At 44.3% G+C, this 24080-nt stretch overlaps 1 protein-coding gene across 1 annotated transcript; it reads left to right on the top strand.

Annotated features, from left to right (window-relative positions):
• Positions 1–2674: 2674 nt before the first annotated feature.
• LOC136543867 (uncharacterized) lies at positions 2675–24053 on the top strand. The gene is made up of 4 exons (XM_066536203.1): positions 2675–2783; positions 20916–22164; positions 22238–22414; positions 22817–24053. The coding sequence occupies exons 1-4, from the start codon at positions 2675–2677 to the stop codon at positions 24051–24053; spliced, it is 2772 nt and encodes a 923-aa protein (XP_066392300.1).
• Positions 24054–24080: the final 27 nt, after the last annotated feature.

Here is a 24080-nt window from a genome sequence, read left to right as displayed (position 1 = left end):
TGGGCGTCCATTCAAAACGGTCGGCCTTCTTTAGGAGCTAATAGAGGGGGAGACCTTGTTCACCGAGGTGAGAGATAAAGTGGCTAAGTGTAGCAAGGCACCCTGTAACTCGTTGTACCCCCTTTATGTTCTAAATCGGGCCCATCCTCGTGATGACCAAAATCTTCTCTGGGTTGGCTTTGATGCCACGCTCAGAAATGATAAAACCTAGCAGCATACCCCTTGGGACCCCGAAAACAAACTTCTCAGGGTTGAGCTTGATGTCGTTTGCTTGGAGTTTTGCAAAGGTCAGTTCTAGGTTGGCTATGACCTGGTTAGCCTGTTTGGATTTGACTACGATGTCATCCACGTAGGCCTAGAGTATTCGCCTGATGAGGTCCCCAAAACACTTGAGCATGCAACGCTGGTACATAGCCCCCATGTTTTTCAAACTGAATGGCATTGTTACGTAGCAGAACTTGCCGAATGGGGTAATGAAAGATGTCACGAGCTAGTCATACTCTTTCATCGTGATTTGATGGTACCTAGACTACGCATCATGGAAGCAAAGGGTTTCACACCCTGAGGTTGAGTCGACTACTTGGTCTATGCGTGGTAAAGGAAACAGATCCTTTGGACACGCTTTGATGAGACCTGTGTAGTCAACACACATTCTCCATTTCCCACTCTTTTTTTGTACAAGAACAGGATTGGCTAACCACTCGGGGTGGTATACTTCCTTGATGAACCTGGCCACCAAAAGCTTCGCAATCTCCTCGCCGATCGCCCTACGTTTCTCCTTGTTGAAGCGACGTAGGCACTGCTTCACCAGCTTGGAGCCTAGACTGATCTTCAAGGCATGCTCGATGACTTCTCTCGGAATGCCTAGCATGTCCGAGGGCTTCCACGGAAAGATGTCTCTGTTGGCGCGGAGGAAGTCGACGAGCGCACTTTCCTATTCGGAGGAAAGCATGGTGCCAATGCACACCACTTTGCCCTTGGAGCCTCTAGGGTCTATGAGGACCTCCTTCGTGCCCTCTACAAGTTCAAAAGACCTGGCTAACTGCTTGGGGTCGGGTGCTTCTTCGACGACCTCCTTCCTGATGGCCCCAAGCTCTTTGGAGGCGACAATTGCCGCAGCGTGCTCGTAGCACTCGACCTCGTACTCATAGGCATGCTAGAAGGAGCTGCCAATGGTGATGACCTCGCATGGACCTAGCATCTATAGCTTTAGATAGGTGTAGTTGGGGATGGCCATGAACTTCGCATAACATGGACATCCCAGGATGGCGTGGTAGGTTCCATGGAACCCGACCACCTCAAAGGTAAGGGTCTCCGTCCTGTAATTGGATGGACCCCCAAAGATGATGGGAAGATCAATCTGCCCGAGTGGCACGGCCTACTTTCTAGGCATGATGCCATGAAAAGCGCACCGATCGGCTAGATGCGTGCTCGGTTGATGCCCATGGCGTCGAGCATTTCAGCGTACATGATGTTGAGGCCGCTGCCTCCATCCATCAGTACCTTGATGAGCCTCTTTGTGCTGATGATCGGGTCGACCAAGAGCAGATATCGTCCTGACTATGGGACGCTTTCTGAGTGGTCGGTCTGATCAAAGGTTATGGCGGACTCCGACCATCGGAGGAAGGAAGGCACGTCTGGCTTGGCCGTATAGACCTTACGGTGTGCAAGCTTCTAGTGGCGCTTGGAGTCATAGGCCGCCAACCCTTCAAAGATCATGAGGCAGCCATCTAGTGCCAGAAAGCCACCATCCTTCCCCTCAGTGTCATCTGTAACCGGCTTGGGGTGCCCCCTATGCTCCCCTTATTGGAGCCTCTGGACAAGAACCGCTTCATGAGGTCGTAGTCCTTGTATAGATGCTTGACGAGGAAGGCATGGTTCGGGCATGGCCCTTCGAGTAGCTTCTCGAAGTGGTTCAGGGTACCCGTGGCGGGCTTCTGATCCCCCCTACGGTCGGTGGTGGCCACGAGCGAGCCCTCGTGCTACTGCTTGTTCTTCTTCTTGCTGGGATAGTTGGAGGCACCTTCGCCGGCATCCTCGTCCCGCTTTGCCTTGCCCTTGAGGCGGTCATAGATTGCTCTGACCACCACCTCGCTTGAGGCATGGCTTTTGGTGATGTCGAGGAGCTCTTTGGTGGATCATGGGCCCTTATGTCCTAGCTTATGGACCAAGGACTCATAGGTGGTCCTAGATAGGAAAGCTCATATGAGGTCGGCATCAGCGATGTTGGGCAGCTCGTTGCACTACCAGGAGAAGCGCTAGATGTACCCATGAAGGGTTTCCCCAGACTTCTATCGACAATTTTTGGGATCCTAGGGTTTCCTAGGATATGCATATGTGCCCTAGAAGTTCCCCACGAAGATCTCTTTTAGGTCCGCCCAACAATGGATTCGGGTGGACGGAAGGTGTTCCAACCACGTTCGTGCCGAATCGGCAAAGACAATGGAAGGTTGCAGATAATGAAATCGTCAATACCCGCTCCACCGGCTTAGCAAGCAAGCCGATAATCCTCGAGCCATAGTCTGGGGTTCGTTTTCCTAGAGTATTTCGAGATGTTGATTGGTGGTCGGTACCATGGTGGGAAGACGACGTTGAGGATGTGTTGGCTAAAGGCCTGAGGTCCCAGCAAGTTAAGGCTCGGGCTTCGGTCCTCACCGCTATCATAGCGTCTGCCATGACGAGGGTGGTAGCCGTGGCTAGCCCCCTCCCTCACATTGCCACGGGCATCGAGGGTGTCACGCGTGTCATGGTGGCGGCCGAGACGCTCATGCACTGGGACCACGGTGCGTGACCTACCGCCTTGCGGTGCCTAGTGGACTAACGTGTCCTTGTCGGGTTGTTCTAAGGGCATGCACTAGCTGGTGTCGAGCTCAGGTCATTGGGACAGTGAGCTCTCGACCTACTGCACTACCGCATGCTCAAGTAGCATGCAAATCTTGTGATGGGCCCAATGATGCTCAGGCGTCGTAGGCCCAGGAAGCCCTCAAAATAAGGCTACCGCAGCAGCGATGTTCTGGCTGGCCCAAGTGAAGTGTGAGGGCGCTTCATTGTCCTCGATGATCCTCCGGTTCATGTCATGGGCCATGGCACATGCATGCCCACCATCTCCATGGCGCTCGATCACTCACTTGACCTCTGCGCGCTCCTACTCGAGCTGGAGTCATGCTTCCTCGAGCTCTTGGTACCGAGCCTTCAATTGCTCTACCCACAGGTGAGGTGGGCCCCCTACATCCCTCTTGACCTTGTGGATACTTTCGACATGTCCCTTGGGGGTACCTGCCATGAAACATTCATGAGAGGGATGATGTGATGAGGACATCACTCCTTTGGATGTAACCGCTGATCCTCCAACCATCATGTAAGGTCCAATGACCCGGGCTTGAATGCGTCAACTCAATTTAGAGGTGAGCTCGTTCTTAAGCGATCCTTTTCCTACTTTTGAGAATAGACTACTACCTAATGATGTTATCTTGCTTAGGAACATTGGGGAGGGTCATGAGGGACTTAGAGGAAGAGGTGGAGGCATTGATGACCAGCAAAGACGTTCAACAGAAACCGAAGGCCCGGTCCAACTTGATTTTGAGTCTGCCTCGGCCTCCAGGACCAGTCTGCCTTAAACTGGTCACCTAGGACACATCCAGACTTCATTTTTGATGATCCACATATGATTAGAAAGCTAATTTGATAAGGAAGCCAATTCAAGTGGTCTCACATCAAAATACCTTCAGAATCAACAGGAAGCGTTGAAACAAGTTACCGTCCAGAATCTATCAGGGTGCTGCAACACTGTCTTTTGGTCCATTGGACCATGTATCATTTTTGGGCCCATTAGGGGGCGTGTCTAGGGTAGGCGATGACCCTAAGACCTTTATAATCATATGCCGCCACCATCATTAGGTTTTGGGTTTTGCTTAGATTAATCTGTCAAGAACAGTTTCGCCGTTCATCGGTTTGTGAGACCCCAACTTTGTGAGATTAATCAATCATCTGCAATTTGGTTGTTTTCTTTCTTATTCTTGCTTGTGTTCTTTGTTGCACAGGCAGGGATTAGCCTTTTTGGTGAGGTCAACTGGATCTATGTCTTGGTTGATAACCAGAGGAGTTGTGGTGCTAAGATTGCAGGGGTCGATCTTTCGATCTGAAGCCGGATCGGTGTGTCATTCTCTGCCACAACGATAGTTACCTGTACCTGATGGAAGATTGGGATCCCTGTCCCCATTATGATGGCTCCCCCTGCTGGAGTTAGAGCTAGAGGGAGACTTCGACTCTCCTGCGAGGAGGTCGTGGAAAGATTTCATGATATATTCAGTCATCCCCACGAACTCATCATTCGTGAGGGATGGAGGAGTGCATTGCGCCACAAGGTGGCCAACGGTCTCTGCGGTGTTGCAGAGATCAGACGGGAGCGCTGTCGGGGCGCTCTGGATGAGATATTTTGGAGAGAGCGGCTCTCCTCTAACAAGTTGTGCCATGACGTTGGCGAACGAGAAGGTGAGGTGGCATAGGTCCTCCTAGGATGGTTGGGGTCCCAGGAAGGCGCAGAGCTGGCGTTCTAACCTCCCATAGTTTAAGCCGAGGAGTCAGTTGCTCCTAGGGGTGTGAGCCTCCGGTGCGTGCAACTGCAGCTCCTTAAGCGCCTCGGCGATCGCATCGAGGCCGGCGGAGTGGAGAGGTTGGAAGGTGGTGGGAGCCTGCACCAACTCTCCCTCCATCATGATGATGCAGTCCAGGTCCTCGAAGCACATGTGCGTGCCCGAGACCCAGCTGACGCCGTGACTGGCCATCAAGACCTGAAGTGGACATCAAGACGTGCAAAAGGCCCCTACCTGGCGTGCCAACTGTTGGTGTTTTGAGTTACCACCGATGAGTAAATTTCTAGTATTGCGCGTCTGGCTCGGATGATGTGCTTAGAGGACACGACATTTATACTAGTTCAGATAGAAAGTCCCTACGTCCAGTTCTTCGCTACTACTCGTGTTACTAGCACCGAAGGTTTGTAGTAGGGGTTACAAACAGGCGAGAGAGGGACATGTCCCAAGTCTCTAGTGAAAGGAGTGAAAGGGTGCTGAGAGCTCTGTTGCTGCTCTTGTGTGTGTCTCGATCTGATCGGTTCAGGGTCGGATCGGATCGATCCTCGATGGGTCCATCCCTTCCATGAGATGCCCTGCTTTCCCTTTTATAGGCCAAGGGAAAGCATGGGTTATAGTGGAGGAAAAGAGAAGAATGAGAGGGAGAGAGGAAGTCCTTTAGGATCAACGGGTCCTTCTTATCCTTCATGTAGGTCATGCTGACCCTGTAGATGTCAATAGGGATGGCTCCACATTGTGGCCCTGTCTGCCACTGGTACCATGCGCAGGCGTCGTCTACCGGTCATGGCGTTCCATTCCGTCGCAGCGGACATCGTGGTGAGCTGACGCGCCTGTCAGTGTTTGTATGGGGGTTAGGCAGAATAGCACTGGTATGTCCGATGTTGTTCTTGATGTGAATCCTCAGGCATGGCCCATCATGGCCATGGGTTACATCGAGGTGTGCCGGTCTCTTTCTTAGTGTCAAAGCTTTGACCCAGGCTCATACGCTTAGACCTAGAGTGGTTGGCGGCGATATGGGACCCCATCGGATGAGCTGGAGCTCGCGGCCTCGTGGTTGGGCAAGGCAGAGTCTACGGCCCTAGGGTCGGCCAAGGCAGAGCGCAAACCCAAGGGTCGGGCGAGGCGGAGCCCGTGGCCTCAGGTTTGGGTGAGGCGGAGTCCATGGCCTTGGGGTCGGGTGATGTAGAGCCCTCTCCCAGGGGTTAGGGAGGCAGAGCGCAAACCCAAGGGTCGGGCAAGGCAGAGTCCCATGGCCTTGGGGTTAGGCGAAGCGAAGTCTGTGGCCCCAGGGTCGGGTGAGGTAGAGCCCTCTCCCAGAGGTCGGGCAAGGTGGAGCATAGGACCTCAGGGTTGGGTGAGGCGGAGCCCTCCCCCAGATGTCGGGCGAGGCGGAGCCCTTCCCCAGAAGTCGGGCGAGGCGGAGCCCACGCACCTAGGGGTCGGTTGGAACTATAGTTGCGCTCTTGACTATCCGGATGAATCAATGTTTATGACCATTAGCTCCTCCTCTTCGGGTACCCTAGTATTGGTCCCCGACACCTATGCATTCTATGACTGACGTCAAGGAAGAAGTATTCACTGTTGAAGACCACCCTTTGTGAAAGCACCTAGGCCCCTAGTTGGGTTTCGGTGATTAATGACAATACGTGATTACTGTGACTAACATGTGTTTTGCAGAAACAATTGAGTTAGGTCACAGTAATGGAGATCGATTGGGCAATCATGGTTGTCATGCCCCTACGATGGAAATCATTTTGGTTTTCAAAGGATGGACGACAAGGTTAAGGATGGACTAGTTCTAAGTGTCGATTGGAGTTGGAGAGACACTTAGAGTAGTTTAGGACTTTGTTTTCCCCTTGGCCATACTATTAAGGGGGTATGAACGGGTAGCTTAACCTAGGTGAGACTAGTGAGTTAGGTGTGGTGCACACTTATTAAAACTAGCACTAGGTAGCTCCATAACAACCCTTTGATCCAATGGAGCAAACTTCATTCACATTTGTTCGAGAGTTGGAAGTGAATGGAGGGTCAAATACTGACTGGACGCTGGCTTCGGTGTGACCGGACGCTGGCTTAGAGTTCGGTCAGTTCATTTGACCAAGGTGAAATCATCTGGAAGTGACCGGACGCTGCGAGGTCATGGTACCGGACGCTGAGGGCTAGCATCCGGCCGACTCCAGTAAGGTCCCAAAGAGGGAGAATCCTAATCGGACGTGTCCGGTCAAAGCTGACCGGACGCTGATCAGGTTTCGGTTACTGACTGGACGCTGCTCAGCAAGTGACCGGACTTTGGAGGTCCAGCGTCCGATCGACATCAGTAAGGTTCTAGTGAAGGGAAAACGTGACCGAACGCGTCCGGTCAGTGTTGATCGGACGCTGCCAGCGTTTGGTCAACTCATAACCACTGGAGCTCGGGGTATACTAACCGGTGCGTCCGGTCAACATGACCAGAGCGTCCGGTCACCCCGCAGAGGCACATAACGATTCGTTTTTCATCTGGTGTTATAAATACCACCTCCACTCATGTGTGGGGGTACTTTTGCTCATTCCAATAGCTGAGAAACACCTTAGAGAGTGCCAAGAAGAGCAAGGTCCTAGTAAGGTGATTGAGATTTGAGAATCCCAAAGAGAGCCCTCATTAGTGAAGATCAAGAGTAGCAAAGTGTGCATCCACCTTCTCATTAGGCTTGTCGTGGTCAAGTGAGAGTTTGTGCTTGTTACTCTTGGTGATCGCCATCACCTAGACGGCTTGGTGGTGATTGGGAGCTTGGTGATCATCCGGAGAGCTTGTGGATGACCCAACTCACATTGTGAGCGGTTGTGGGTGATTCACCACGACGGAGTGTCGAAGAATAAACCCGTAGAGAGCACTTGATCTTTGCGCGGATCAAGGGGGAGCTACACCCTTGTGCGGGTGCTCCAACGAGGACTAGTGGGGAGTGGCGACTCTCCGATACCTCGGCAAAACATCGCCGCGTTTCTCTCTCTCTCCATTTACTTTGAGTATTTACTTTGAGCAATTCAATACTTGTCTTTACATTCATAGAATTGCCATGCTAGAGTAGGATTGGAATTTAGGTTGCAAGTCTTTTGTGCGGTAGAACACTTAGAAACACTTTCTAGGCACAAGGGGTTAATTGGGCTAACCATAGGATTTAATTATTGCAAAGAAATTTAGAATTAGCCCAATTCACCCCCCCCTCTTGGGCATCTTGATCCTTTCACTTTGCTCTCCACGACTAAGGTTAACGAAGAAGTGCCCAGGTCGATTAAGGATCCATCAATTAATGCAACATCTTCTTCAATGGCCACAGCTATGAAGGAGAATGATCTGACATGTCCCCCTATACACCCACCTTCACCATCGGCTGCACCTATAAGACGACGACGCAAGTCCTATGATAGAGTTTCGCTTCGTCGAAGTGGCCGCATTGCACAACGCAACGCGTCAAAGAATTTGGGCATTGTTGGGAAGGATGGGAAGCTCAATGACGGTGCAATGCAAGACATTGTAGTTTGCCTACAGGAATTGTTGCCACCAGACCTCCTCAAGCCACTGATGAGTTTAAAAGGTCGTGTCTTTTGGGACTTTGTGGCGGAGGTCTCTCTGCTGCTTTGTTAGGGGTCATGAACGACGACGCAAGTGCGACTTTGGTGTTCTGACGATGACTGTTGTCCGTGCGATGCGTGTCGCTTGGCTTGCTATTGCGGACGATCGGATCTTTGGTGTACAACAGTGTTTGTTTTAGTTGTTTCAGTCGCTTCAGTTGTTTTGTCGTCGTTGTGTTGTGTTGTTGCTTTGTTGTACTACCCAATCTGGGTTTCTTCTTTTTAATATAATCAGCAGCTGCCTGATTCATTTCAAAAAAAATTGAATGTCTTTGCTAAGGATAGTTGGAGAAGCAATAGTAGTCTATGCCGCTGAGTTTTTACTTCCATTTGTGCACTCTTTCTCTTTATTTGTTGATCAGCAATTAAGCTGAAAACTTTGCAAGAATTGGCCTTGTGTGGCTGTAGAGACCGGAAGTATTTCATTTTTTCTAAAACAAACTTATTCTTGAACAATTTTTATACTGGGCATAGCTTGCGTTTTGCAAAAAGTTTCAGGAAGAGAAGTGTACAAACATCATAGCATGCTGGACACAAAAAGAAATTCAACACCCCTGAAAGGTGGTACAAATGAGCGTTAAGTCATAATGGACAGTTCACTGTGTGCTTGTGCCAGCAGAGTGTGAAGGTTTCCATCAATCGCACGATTCTTCTTTAAGATATGAACAGTGATGAGAGTCATGTACTTATTTGTGTCGAAGTGTCGTCTAGATCCCCAAAGTCCAAAAATGCATTTTTGATTCCCTAATTTGTAACGGATCTCATCTAGGTCCAAATGGGTGTTTACCTGACCTGCTATCCTACGTGGCATGTCGCTTCAGCCACATAGGATAGCGGGTCAGGTGAATAACTATTTGGATTTGAGTGGGACCCGTTACAACTTTAGGGAGCCAAAAATGCATTTTGGGACTCTGGAGGTCTAGATGACACCTCTAGACAACTTTGAAGAACCCTTGTGAATTTTACTCTTTAAATAAAAAACTACTCAACCACAAAGTTGTAGATCGCGTCATGAAGTATAATTTTGATATAAAATTTGTCTCCATCCTAGTTCACATGGAAAAGTTAGAAATTATTTTTAGATACAACTATTTATAGAAACAAACATCTTGAGATGCCCACCTTTGTTAATCATGTTTTAGAGAGGAATGCCCAGAATGGCCACCTTTGTTAATACCAATTTTCAGAGACTGAAAATCGATTTACAGATACGGGTGTCCTAAGACGATCGTCTCTTAATCGTTGATTTTTAGAGATAGTCGGTTTAGGATGTCCACATAGGCGAATATTTTCCTAGAGGCCACTTGACCATTTATGGAGGCCATCTCTACATGTGCCCGTCTCTATTAATCAGAGAGGTTGTTTTCTAAAAAAAAAATTTGGTAGTGTACCATTTCTCCATGCCACATTATGTCAATCTAGGGTTAATGTTTCTTTGAACTCTATCGGAACCAAAACTTTAACTGGATGGCACCATGAATAGAAGGCTATGACAGAGAAGAGGATAATATCAGAAGATGAGCACCACTGAGAAAACTTAGGGTTTGTTATAACTTATAAGTTGCTTATGGCAAAAATATGCTAAAACTAGCAACCAAAAACTCTGCGCTGTTCAGCAGCTCCTCTTGGTCGTGCTTCTCCCTGCCACGTCCATTTGTATTAAAAAGCATAATATGGATCAGACTTGATTTTCTTGACCATGCTTTTCTCTATTTGTGCCGCTTCGAAGGGAAGCGCTTGTCTCCACCGCTCTGCCAAGTAGGGTCTTAATTTAGGGGAAAAAGGATATCCAAAGAGAACAAGTAATCCACACCCTCCATAGCTCGTCATAATAGACTAGTGTCTACTGAACAATTTTTACTCAATTTTTCTTACATGTATGAGTTTTTTAAAAGAAATAAATTTTTAAAAAATATTGCATATACACATCACAGGTACCAGCTGGAGTGCTGGACATAAGGAAATTTCCACACCCTTTCTTTCAAAGGTGGTATAACTAAGGGGGCAAGTAAAGCATAAATGGGTGCATGTGGAGGATAAAATGCCCAGCCCAGCGCACCAGACCATATGTACCCACTGGCACGTGTAGCAAAGTGAGCAAATGGTGGAGAGTGCAGTGCTCCTCTCCTTTCTTTAAAGCATGCATGACTGACCACCAAGGGGAGGAGCAGAGGAGAGAATTGAGAAGCATCTCCTATCCTATCCTATCCTTTGACAGCTGGTCAAGAGAGGTTGAATAGGCACAGGAACAGCTAGTACACAGCCCAGCGTGCACATGACCACTAAATATGCCATGACCCAACATGACCCTCCCCTCACATGCATCTAATCAACCAAGCAACCAAGATTGTTGCATGTTCTCTGCTCTCCCCCACTCTTCTTATTGAAAAGGGTTTGTTGGATGGATGGGGCGGCAAGGAATGTTAACTTTTCCGCCCTTTATTTAATAATTTCCAGCTGGGATGAAAAGATGAAAAAAGGCCATAGCTTTGCTTCCCAGCAGAAGTCACCTTCCAATCTGATCCACTTCCATGTGTGCCTCTGTCAAGTAGAGGTATATTGTGTAGTGCTAGCTACTATTCTGACCTTTATTTCATAAACTACAGGACCAAGCATAATAATTGGAATTAGCGACTATGGATTCATTGAAGAAAAAAAACCTGGGATTAATTAAATTCCAAGAGCCTGGATTTACCAGTGTATTCTAACCATTGAAGTCGAATTTGATCTGGCACTCAAGGGCTAATTTTGACTTGTGCACATGCATGTGTAATAGTCAGGGCAGCCTTTATGAGCTTGTTTGCCAGTACGCTGCACGTTTTCCTCTCTCATGAATACGCTTGCAGGTGTTTCAGTACACTTGCTGATGATGTTCATCTTCACTCCAAGGATCCTGAAAGCTGAAAAATAAAATCTGTAGTACTATATAAATATATATAAAAATCAACAGCTAGGTTGTGCTACACGCTGTAGCTAGCTGGGAGTGTTCGGCTGCACTTTAGGATACACGGTACGATGGCTGCTGCTGCATCAGCCGTGGGAGTGATACCCTGTAGAATGATTGTTGAGCAAGGCTCTAACCAGCAGCCGAATATGTCTTGACAAAATATGCATGTTGAAATGCGAATTCGAGAGAACTCATGTTGAAATGAGAGCAACAAAACCATGATGATGATGATGCCCAACCCAAACACGACACAACAGCGAGGCGTGGTCCTCAACTGGCCTTGTTGGTGTATAACATCAGTGGTCCATTGAAACGAACCCAGTCACGCATTGCTGAGACACATAATGTGCAACAAACTATGACGGCAACCAAAGGCCCCGTCACGTTCATTATGATTTGATTTGCTGCCAGTTTATTTCAAAATCGACGCTGCTGCTTGAGTCACTCATGCTTCAGTCATTGGCATGTCAATAGTCACAGATCAAAACTATCACGTTCATCAACTGTGTAATTGTTATATTTTTTGTTGCGGTTCCATAAGTCTAGCTATGCTCATCAGCGAACATATTCTCTATTAGACAACTCATGATGTTTCGTCAAAGCGGTGTTATTAAGTTAAAATTAAAGGGCCATTGACTACAATTTGTTTGAGGCCTTGAGGGGAATCGCAGAGCGAGGATATTCTTAGTGAATCTAGAGATACGACACATTTCTATGGAGGATTCTTGGACCGAATATAAGCTTATTATTAGAGCCGCCTTGTTAGGCACGGGTTAAAACGATAGATCATGCTAGCCCTTCCATCATCGATAATTTATCATTTAACTGGAGTATGGATGAAGTTCGGTACGGAATGGAGACGGTGGTAATGAAGGTTACTGATTAAGTATACGGAATGACAAGAACACGACGATTAAAGAAGAGCGATATGCATGCAATGCAATGCAATTTACATTTTTGTAGAGAGCTAGCAGCGCAGGGGTGGCTAAACAACTCCTGACTGGGTCATAAAATCACATTATAATATATGGTCGAGCATCCTGTTCAGGCTGGAGTGAGTCTATTTGTCGGGGTCCTAAATTTAAGTAGTGTGCATCAATACTAGAATCTCAAGTTCACTCTCGCACCAATATTAGTAAGTTAGAGCATCTTGAACAATACCTAACAAATATAGTCCCGAAAGGATGGTCTATGAGCCTAGTCAAGGATCATTGGATTCTATTTGGTGCACTCGTATCCACCTTAGGCTTTGTTTGGTTTGGTGTGGAATTTAATTTAAGTTTCACCCCAAACCAATTCAACACACATGGATTGAGGTGGATACATGAGCATCCAAACAAAGCCTTAATCCACATTTATTTGGATGAATTAGAGTGCAAAATCATCTCAATCCACTTGAACACATGATGATTTGCATATATGTTTGGATAAACAAAAGTTAAATTAGTTCATCAAAATCACGCATAATTTGTGGCCTGTGGGTCGAGCGGGTAATCATCTTTTATGTAGACTAGCCAACCTGCTCCTGCATTGCAATGGGAGAGAAAAACTATCTAATATTTATAGAAAACGATGACAATAAAATGGTACTTAATATCTGTGTTTCTATTTTTTTCTCCTGTTCGTGTGCGCCGGTTCATCCACTTAGGTAGTTTTGGGTCTTTTTCCATAATAAATAAACATAAAAAATAATAAACACAGCATTATGGGTCTATTAGCCATTGACTCTTTTCTAAAAAAAATTAACCACCAAATTATTCGTGTCGTCTTTTAACATAAATAAACAAAAAGAATTCTAATTATTGAAGCGTGGAAACCACTTTAATAATGATGCAATTTGGCTAACAGTGGGCTCCTCTTACCTTTTTGATCGTGTGCTTTTTTTTGTTATTATTGTTATATAGATATAGGGTGGATAGTATTTCATACATACAGTACATGCATATAAACGAAAACGTGCAATTTTTTTAGTCTACATTATTGCCCAGCCAAACATGAAGGAAACGTGCAGGTGCAGCACCTGGACGCTGTACTCGGCCATGGCTAGTAATATCATACTCAAAAACAAAATCGGAAATTCTAGAACTCTCAGAAAGAAAATCAGAGGAATCGATCGATCGGTGTGGAATCGGATTTGGACTCAAAGACACCACGTTGGCAGTGGCCTGGTGACCGAGGCGAGGACACGTGAGAACTGAGAAGGTAGGCTTCTCGTAGTTGGGATTCTATTTTTTTCTATTACTACTATTTCCTCTAATTTGGAAACAGCTGCAAAAAAACAGTTGCAAAACATAAACGAAAGCCATCACATATAGCAAATATGCCCATACATTGCAACGGATAGAAAAAAAACTATTAAACATTTATGCAAAACGATAACGTGAATGATAGATATCTACTTATGCTTTATGCTTTTATAATCTATTTATGATGACCATCACATCCATAATATAAGTTAATGCTGACAATAAATAACAATATCCTATTAAACCTGTATAGAATTAAAATACACCTTGTTATATATTTTCTTCCGTTGCAAAGCGCATAATTATTTAGATATAAATATATCATAACTTTAATTTTTCATATTACCCATGTGTTTCTATGACTCAATATAAACCTTTGTAGCTTTTTTGACGCATCATATCAACCTCAGTAACATTTTTGTCGATGTGTCAAGGATTGGTCTGTCCGTCAATGATTGTGATGGGAGACCTCTATTAATTTTTCACACGGCATCCCTCGTCAGGAACTACATAAATACATTTCTTTCTATTTCATTAGACAATAATCTACCCAAGACGGTTCACGAAATAATTAGTTGTACCATTGACTAATTCATATTTTAATAAAAATAAGTTTTATTTCTAATCAAAACTAGAGCAGATGGTGTAAATCTTTCTCCTCAGAATTTAATGCGCAAACAAACATAATAGGTGCTGAAAAGTAGGGGTTATATACCGGACTCATGGGCAGGAACCGAACAACAGAAAGTTAGTGAAGATTTTGGGAAAACCGACGATGAGGACATCCTCCTCGTACTCCTCGGCCACCTCCACGTATTCTTGGTCTGCCTCTGGCACGTTATCAGTCATCGCCGAACCTATACACATATAACATATGCAAGGATGATTTAACACTTGTATAGATAAAGTAAAACCTAACGAGATTCATAGCATCTATAGATAGATCACATTTTTATGAAGCTAACAAAACTAGTTTTGTATTTTTCTATAATTTTTAGTTAATTTTGCAAGATCTCTATTTTTATAGAAAAAGAAAAAACGAAAGAAAAGAAAAAAAAAAGGCTTCCATGGGCTTGGTCTAGCCCACAACGAAGCCGGCCCAATTGCAAAGATTCAGCCCAGGTTGAACAAGAAGCCCCAGGAGAGGCCCATCGGGATCTGAACATTTTTGTATCAGGAACCAATCTATTTAAAAAACTATTAAAGCCCTTCCATATTTTCTTTCTCTGTGACATCTTTATATCTAGAACCCTGTATTTCTTTCTATTCTCTTTCCTACTCCTAATTTCATTTCTCAATATTAAAGCAACGGTGAATTGGCAGACACGGGTGAGCACCAGAGACCGACACGGATACGAGCTAACGGCACGACTGGACGAAAATTATGGTTCTAGAAATTTTGCCTCTTTAGTATTTAGGTATAGATCTCGTTGACATACCGAACGCTGTTTCCTAGTAAAATCAAACTCGGGTTGGAGTGTAGCATGCTGCGTATAGCGGCAAGGGACGTGAGTAGGCGGCCAAGGGCAGCCTGCAGAATAAGCTTAAAAAGTTCAGAATCAATTAATGAATGAAATCAAAGTTTCCCTACATTTTTTGATGCACCATGATCATTTGATGGGTCCTGGATTAATGCTTCAGGTCTATGCTGTGACTAATGACTTTGTGGCTGACTACTTTTGGCTGTCATCTTCATCTATGACTGAACCTACAATCAAAGTTTCAGAAAATGGCCATACAAAAATTTCCATCTTGTCCTGCAAGAATCCGATCAATTGACATGGATGAATCACCTGGCCAGCAAGATTCTCACTTACCACGGAGATGTTGAGCAGCATGTCCAAACACACAGTATTCTCTCTAATGTGCTAATGGTTACGGAAGCGGCTACCACGTAAGTACTCTTATCGTATGACGAGATCCGAGACGCCACTAGAGACTTCAGAACTTTAGGCCTGGTTTGATGCCTATGTACTCATCTTAATCTACGTGTGTTGAAGTAGATTGGAGTGGAATTAAACTAAGTCACATTCTAATCCACTTCAACACATATGGATTGAAGTGGATATACATGCATCAAACAAGAGCCCTAGTGGAGCATGGCGGCTCCGCCGAAGTCTTGGAAACTCTTGCGCATGCTCGGCATGACATTGGCAGGTCCGGCTTATATATGGTAAATTTACATAACAAAAACAAATCCAAGATATTTTCAGTGATTAGACGACTAAACAAATCTTTTGAGTTGAGATATGGAGTTCGTTTTACTATAAATTATAAAGAGCCAATTCTCTCAGTGCCATTGCAAATTTTACCTCTTCTTTCACTACCATAAAAAATTTCGATCTTCCCTCACTACCATCAGAATAATTTACACTTCCCTTATTGCCATTTCCGTCAAAATCCGTTAAGTTTGGTGTTAAGTTGATCTGAAAATGACCATTTTACCCCTCCCAATCTCCAAAAATTTGGGAAAATCATTCCGATGGCAGTGAGGAAAGTTTGAAAATTTCGATGGCAGTGAGAGAAGAGGTAAAATTTCCAATAGCACCGAGGGAATTGACTCAATTATAAACTTTTAGAGTTGTCATTTTAGATCGGTCCTTGACTTTATATATAGTTGGCCATGCATTTTTTTCTTCTAAAAATCACAAGTGCCCAGTGTACGTTAAAAAAAAAGCAGTGCTAAGTGTTCTATCTGTATCCGGCCACGTTTAGTTACAAAAAGTTTTCCCAAAAAATGCTACAGTAGCCATCACATTGAATCTTGCGATACGTGCATGGAGCATTAAATGTAGATAAAAAAAACTAATTGCACAGTTTGGGTGGAAATCGCGAGACGAACATTTTGAGCCTAATTAGTCCATGATTGAACACTAATTGCTAAATAAAAACAAAAGTGCTACGGTAGCCAAATTCCCAAATTTTCGAGAACTAAACACGGCCTCAGTTGGTAGACGCATTTGGCCACCAGGAGGAAAGTTCAGGGGATGTCAGAACTCAGAAGAGTTTGGTCAGCAGACACGTGAGGACAACGTGGCCACAAAGCTTGAAGCTGGCAGATGTTGTTCCTCTCTAGCTTTTGCCCAAAGCAAACCAATCCATGGATCAAACTGCTGCAAGAACCAAAATTTAGCCGCGGTTGTTAGGCTTCATTTGTAGAGGTATGTTCTTTGCTACCAAGGGCCTCTAGAAATGAATTATTTGTAGTGTCGGCAGGCAACATCCCCTGGAAATCTGAAAAATCAATTTGAAGGATAAGCCAAAACTTCAGTCACCTAAAGAAATCTGTTACAAGGGGCGGTTGACAACACCAGTCATCAAACGAAGTCCAAGTGACACGAAATTTTGCACATAGCTTCCCTAGTACATGGTGAAGGTATCCCCAAGAGATGTTGTCCAAAGGCGCAAAGCTTGGTAGGGAATCTTGAATTTTCTCTATAAAATTGGGATTTTCACAATTTTCTTCAAATGAAAGATTTGAGGGTGCTCATAGGAAATCTGTTGGAGGCAAAGCCTAGGCATGTTCCCAAGACATGATAGCTAAGAACCAATCAAGAAAGCCTCAAAGATTTCCTAAAATTTCACCAAAAGAGACTTGAAAATATAAGTTTTGGGGATTGGAACTTTGGCGATAGGTCTAGGCTTCAAGCCATGATTTGATCAAGTTTCAAGGGTTCCAACACACTCAAATATCAATCCTACAACTCAGCCAAAGCTGCAATTTGAAAATAGCCCAAAAATGCTCAGAAATTCACCGAAAAATAGAAAAACGAGAAGGGGAATAGATGAACTCGAGAATTTTGGCAAAACTTCAATTATTTAATCATAAATTCATGTGCCATCAAGCTCAAGATAATAGAATCATCATCGGACTCATCCTCCTCGAAGAATTGGTTTAAAATGTTATATTGGTTGTCCTCAAACAAAGCCATCTACAAATGGCCATAGTACATATAAAATTCACACAATTTCCTAAGAGACGAGCCTGCGGGGCTCTGGGGTCGACTAGAAGAACTAGTGTAACACTCCACATCTAAAAACTGATTATATGGCCTAGCTCCGCACGTGAAACGGATTTGCATACACCTGTAGCACATTGATTATATTTTCGTCCTCTTTTCGTGTAAAAGAGTTAACCCAAAGATGCAACGTTTGGACCAACAAGAATTATAAGCTGGCCCTCACCCTCCTAAAATTTCAAGGTGGTACTAAACCCATCAACCACAACCACATATATGTCACTTAGGCCACATGAGCCAACTTCACAACGACTACAGACTACTAATAGGCTGAGGTGTTACATTCACTCCCCCTTAAGGGCTGACGCCCTTGGCAGCTCACCACATATATGTGGCAGATGTTTCTGTAACACCCCGCATCCAAAACTGCTTATATGACCGGTTGAGGTGTTACATTCACTCCCCCTTAAGGACTGACGTCCTCGACAGCTCACCACATATATGTGGCAGATGTCCCTGTAACACCCCGCATCCAAAACTGCTTATATGGACCAGCTCCGCTCGTGGAATGGGCCTGCATACGCGTAGCACCCTACATCCAAAACAGCTTATATGGTCCAACTCCGCACGTGAAATGAGCCTGCATATGCGTAGCACCTTGCTTACACTTTCGTCATCGCTTCATATAAAAGGATTAACCCAGAGGTGCTACGTTTGGACCAAAACAAGGATTATAAGTTGTCCGTTACCCTCCTAAAATTCTAAGGTGGTACTAAACCTATCAACCACACCCACATATGTGTCACTTAGGCCACATGGGTCAACTTCACAACTATTATGGGCTACTAATGGGGCTGGGGTGTTACAACTAGCAACGTCGGCGTCAGGCATGGAAGAAGGGACAAAATCGGTCCGGGAGGGATGAGGCGCGTCAGCCTTAGAATCGGGCGGGGAGGCTGGACGTTGGCGTCGGCTTTAGTCAGGGACACCAGGAGGACAAGTAGTGGGGTGTCGATGCTGGTGTCGGTGTGGCGGAGGGGAGGCGGCGGTGCTAGGAGATGTTGGGATAGAGGGGAGGTGTCAGCGTAGAGAGGAGTCGGCGTCGGCGGAGGGCCTCTGGATTCGGCCGAGGGGAGGTCCACCAGCGAGTGCTCAAAGGGATGACTCAGAACGCATGGGATGAAAAACTGATGAACTAGAAAATGGTACTCACTTGTTGGGACAACACAAAATGAGCAATGGGGGAAGGATTTGGGGGACCAACTAACAAATATGGATGGTATAGTAGGTAGTCTATTGGAGCTGCTTTTTTTCTTCACTACTCAAAAGTAGAACAGAGGTTTGTTTATTAAATCTGCTGGAGAGGCTCACCCCTTTATTTTCAAGAACTAGGATTTGAACTTGGTGGGTGGTGTTGGCGTCATAGCTGGACGCTCCACTACGGTACTACCATGTTATTCTCGTACCGGTTTGTACAGATCAAAGTTTAATGGGTCTAGCTGTTAAGTACAAAATCATCATTATAAATTACGTTTGTACATGTACACTCTCCATGATCAGATCTGGTTGCGGGCATGGCTAAATTATTAAATGCGACTTCACGTAGACAACATGCAAGGAAGCCAGCCCGTGAAGTCTCCTCAGGATCCGTACCATGTTACTCCCTCTTTCCAAAATAAGTGACGCTATGGTATTTATACCGGTCAAACTTTGTTAAATTTAACTAGATTTATAGAAAATATTAGCAACATTTACTCCATCCGGTCCATTTTATCTGGCGCAAATTAGAATGACACGGTCTTCTAAATTACACTTTGACCATTCATTTGGTTTATTATTATATTATTTATGTTTATAAATTACACTTTGACCATTCATTTGGTTTATATTATATTATTTATGTTTATAAACTTATAATCATTGGATAGTGTAATTCTTTACAAATCTAATCGGATAAAGTTTGTATTATAATAATTAAAAATTATTAGCCTAATTATTGATCAAAGTTTTTAAAGTTTGAATTTTGATATGCGTGTGCGCCAGATAAAATGGACTGAAAGGAGTATATTCCAAATAAGTTTGTTATAAAAATAGATTCAACGATCTATCTAATAATAGTAATTATATACTGTAAATATTAATATTTTTGTACTATAAATATTAATATTTTCTTGTATATCTTTGGCCATAGTTAAAAGCACTTACTCCTCAAGAAGCGAGAACAACACTTATTTTTAGGATGGAGGGAGTACAATTGCAGCATCTACAAGAATATTTCTAAAATTTACTTGTCGATAGAAGATGCTCGGCAGTCCACCGAGGGTTATCCCGTGATGATAGATTGATCGGTGGAAGTGCGCGTGATTAGGAACTGGATGGTGACACAAGGCGCAGAGACAGCGATTTAGACAGGTTCGGGCCGTCTGATCGACGAAATACCCTACGTCCTGTGTCTTTCATGTATTGTATTGAGATGTAGTAGATAGATCTGGATGGATCTTGTTCGCTAGGGGACATCTACCTCTCCTTATATACTCTGAAGGGGTAGGGTTACAAGTAAAGTAGCCTATTTGGTATTATACAATGTCTTACGGTGCACGCCGAGCAGCGCCGTGCACGCCTTGATCTTGTGAGCTAGACCACCTCTGATGGTGCGGCCCATGTCTTGGGGGCCATACTCCCACAGCTAGTCCCCGAGCCTGACAGTAGGTGACATAGTCACATGGTGCCAGGATCATAAAGTAGAAGACCAGCCGAGCAGGCAGCCAGTCCCCGGGCGTAGTGATGTGGACAAGGATAACTCAACCTCAACTATGATTCAACAGTTTGTTACAGCTATACCTGCAAAACTGGGCCACGTTTCTGCATCCTTATTCCATATCAACAGAAAGATATTGAAGTCTAGTTTCTAACGCAACAAACGGTGCATCTTTTGGACTTCTGAGCTAAGAGTTATGATCGTTTTAGTGGAAGGTGGATATGCAGCCCAGCACCTGCGCGAGAATTGAAGAGATTGCTTGAGTTTCCACTTCAGTTAGCCAAAAGTAAAGAGGACCTTTGGTATGGTGGTTAGCACCCAGATTAAGTGTCAACTTTTCGCATACTTTTCATCATTGTATAAATACCCATGTAATCCTTCTATGTAAGAGTCTCTTTTGGTTAAAATACAGCCACCTTGTGTGTGTTTTTCTCCTCTCATGGAGAGAATATTTGGAATCTTTGGTAAGGCATGAGTGCTTTGCAACATTCGTTCTTTTGACTTCTGAGGGGGTTGTAGAACACCGAACTTTAGTTCACCTAGTTCGTGCCTTCATGTCTATATGGCATGATTGCGTGGACTGGTTTTATCGGCGCATGGAAGGGTGATGTCTCGGTAGTTCATCGCGGGTGCAAGATCTCGTGGTGCGCTACCTCTCCATCAGGTCGTGTGTTCTCTACACGTACACACATCATTTGGTATTTAGAGCCTTGGTTGTCATGGTGTTAGTTGATTATCCTTACAAGCTTCCTTCGCAGATTGGTTGTCATGGTGTGAGTTGATTATCCTTACAAGCTTCCTTCGCAGATTGGGACAAGCTTGCTGAATCTTATAAGAACCGTGCTTCATTTTCAGCTCCTCATAGTTCTACTCCATGGCGCCATTCACAGCAGCAAGGGTCAGAGGTGCACACACCTTCATCTCGTGCAACTTCTCGTTCAATTTTAACGTCTGCCAAACATTTTGATTCAAGAGGCAAAGCTGTAAATTCCAATCAGTCCAGCTCCTCTGTTACAACAGCCCAACGAAAAACAAGCAAGATTGAGTGTTTTAAGTGTGGTGGTCATGGACATAAGCAAGCTGAATGTCCCAATCGGCGTACCATTATTGCACTTGCTGATGGTTCTTATGATTCTCAAAGTGAAGAGGATGAAGAGTTTAACAATGTATTTGCAGACCTAAATCTTGATACTTGTGAGTATTCAGCTAAGGATGGTACATTTGAGCTAGGTCTGAATTGTTTAGCCATTCGACCTATTCCAACTTTTGCTCACAATAACATGCTACAAGATATTATTTCTCCATCTTCTGACGAGATTACTAGTGCTGATTTTAATGAGTTACTTGCTGATTTTCCTGATTTGGAGCCTTCTACAATGAATACACCATCTCCTTCTTTGGTGGTTAGAAGAGTTCTTTCCATTCAGTTTGTTGCTACTGAACAAGGACAACGCCATAATTTGTTTCAGTCCCGATGCAAAGTGAAAGGACAAGTGTGCCGTTTCATCATAGATGGTGGGAGCTGCAATAATATTGTTAGTGCTTTGCTTGTTGAGAAGCTTGGTTTGCAGCCACGTCGCCATCCACATCCATACCATATGCAATGGTTGAATAATTCTGGGACAGTTAAGGTTTCAGCCATGATTCGTTTGTCATTTTCCATTGGTGATTATCATGGAGAGGTTGATTGTGATATTGTCCCCATGCAAGCATGCCATTTGCTGCTTGGTCGGCCCTGGCAATTTGATATGGATTCGGTGCATTTTGGACGGTCTAACAAATACACTTTCATTGCCAATGACAAGAAGGTGGTTCTTGTTCCATTATCTCCAGACGAGATACATGTTTCAGATGTGGCTCGCATGAAAAGAGAGGAATCTGAAAAAAGAAAACTGAGTGAGACCCACAACACTAGTAAGGAAGAGAGTTCTAAAGCATCCAGCCACATAAAGCCTCATTCCACTTTACAACAGCCACACCAAACTGAGTGCTTATTTGTGAGCAGGAGTGATTTGAGAGATGTGACAAACACTGCAGCCCCATTCTTTGTACTATTGTATAAGGAGGTTTTACTTTCCACTAACGACTTACCTTGCTCGCTGCCTAGTGTTGTTCTTGATTTGTTACAGGACTTTGAGGATGTTTTTCCTGATGAGCTACCAGCTGGACTTCCCCCCACTTCGCGGCATTGAGCATCAAATTGACTTGGTCCCTGGTGCTTCTCTTCCCAACCGTCCAACATACCGCACAAACCTCGAAGAAACAAAGGAAATTCAGCAACAGGTAAAAGAGCTTTTGGACAAAGGGTATGTTCATGAATCCTTATAACCATGTGTTGTTCTTGTTTTGTTAGTTCTAAAGAAAGATGGTTCTTGGCGTATATGTGTTGATTGTCGTGCTATCAATGCTATAACTGTTCGCTATCGTCACCCTATTCCAAGGCTTGATGACATGTTAGATGAGCTGAGTGGTTCAACTATTTTCACCAAGATTGATTTACGTAGTGGTTATCATCAAATTCGAATGAAAATAGGTGATGAATGGAAAACAACATTTAAAACTAAATTTGGTCTCTATGAATGGCTTGTGATGCCCTTTGGTTTGACAAATGCTCCTTCAACTTTTATGCGTTTGATGAATCATGTGTTAAGAGCTTTCATTGGCAAATTTGTTGTTGTTTATTTTGATGATATCCTGATCTATAGCAGATCATTTGATGAACACCTTGATCATATCCGTCAAGTTCTTGTTGTTTTGAGAGCTGATAAATTGTATGGAAACATTGCTAAATGCACATTTTGCACAGACCATGTTGTTTTTCTTGGATTTGTTGTTTCTGCCGATGGAATTCAAGTTGATGAAGAAAAGGTTAAAGCAATAAAGGATTGGCCTACACCTACAAATGTGAGTCAAGTTCGAAGTTTTCATGGTCTTGCAGGTTTTTACAGGCGTTTTGTTAAAGATTTCAGCACCATCGCTGCACCCCTCAACAATTTGACAAAGAAGGATGTTCCATTCAAGTGGGGTGATGAACAAGACCAAGCCTTCAATGAGCTGAAAACAAAGCTTTGTGAAGCACCGCTGCTACAACTTCCTGATTTTGGTAAGACATTTGAGATCGAATGTGATGCAAGTGGTATTGGCATAGGAGGTGTACTACTTCAAGAAGGTAAACCTGTTGCCTACTTTTCTGAAAAGTTGAATGGTCCACATCTGAATTATTCTGTCTATGATAAAGAGCTTTATGCCTTAGTTCGAGTTTTGGAAGTTTGGCAACATTATTTGTTACCTAAAGAATTTGTCATCCATTCTGATCATGAAGTTTTGAAATATCTAAAAAGTCAAGGCAAACTGAACCGTAGACATGCTAAATGGATTGAGTTCATTGAAACATTTCCCTATGTTGTAAAACATAAGCGTGGAAAAGATAACATTGTTGCCGATGCCTTATCACGGAGATGTGGTTTGGTTACACAATTAGATACAAAAGTGCTTGGTTTGGAATCCATTAAAACACTCTATGCAGCTGATTCTGATTTTAAAGAACCTTTCTCTCATTGCATTGCTGGAAAAGGCTGGGACAAGTATTATGTGCATGATGATTTTTTATTTTGGACTAACAAACTATGCATTCTAGCCTGCTCGATTCGTCAAGTTCTTTTGCAGGAAGCACATGCTGGTGGCTTTGCTGGTCATTTTGGCGTCAAAAAGACATTGGACATGCTCTCCGATCATTTCTTTTGGCCACATATGCGACGTGATGTCCAGCGACATGTTGCACGCTGCATAATCTGCTTGAAAGCTAAGTCCCGCCTTAATCCCCATGGTCTTTATACTCCATTACCAGTTCCGAATGTACCTTGGGAAGATATATCCATGGATTTTATTTTGGGGTTACCTCGGTCTCAGAGGGGGAGGGATTCTATCTTTGTTGTTGTTGACTGATTCTCTAAAATGGCACATTTTATTCCA

Source organism: Miscanthus floridulus, chromosome 3, assembly GCF_019320115.1.
Source record: "Miscanthus floridulus cultivar M001 chromosome 3, ASM1932011v1, whole genome shotgun sequence".
Classification (NCBI taxonomy): domain Eukaryota; kingdom Viridiplantae; phylum Streptophyta; class Magnoliopsida; order Poales; family Poaceae; genus Miscanthus; species Miscanthus floridulus.
The sequence above is the reverse complement of the archived record's forward strand: the minus strand, read 5'-3'. Positions and strand labels throughout refer to the sequence as shown.

What these genes read in the sequence shown, in the direction of transcription:
- LOC136543867 (XM_066536203.1), top strand. Translation starts at nt 2,675, where the DNA reads ATGACGAGGGTGGTAGCCGTGGCTAGCCCCCTCCCTCACATTGCCACG. An exon ending in GCCCCATTCTTTGTACTATT is followed by an intron (nt 22,165 to 22,237) that starts GTATAAGGAGGT and finishes GATTTGTTACAG; the next exon opens with GACTTTGAGGATGTTTTTCC. An exon ending in AAAGAGCTTTTGGACAAAGG is followed by an intron (nt 22,415 to 22,816) that starts GTATGTTCATGA and finishes GATCTATAGCAG; the next exon opens with ATCATTTGATGAACACCTTG.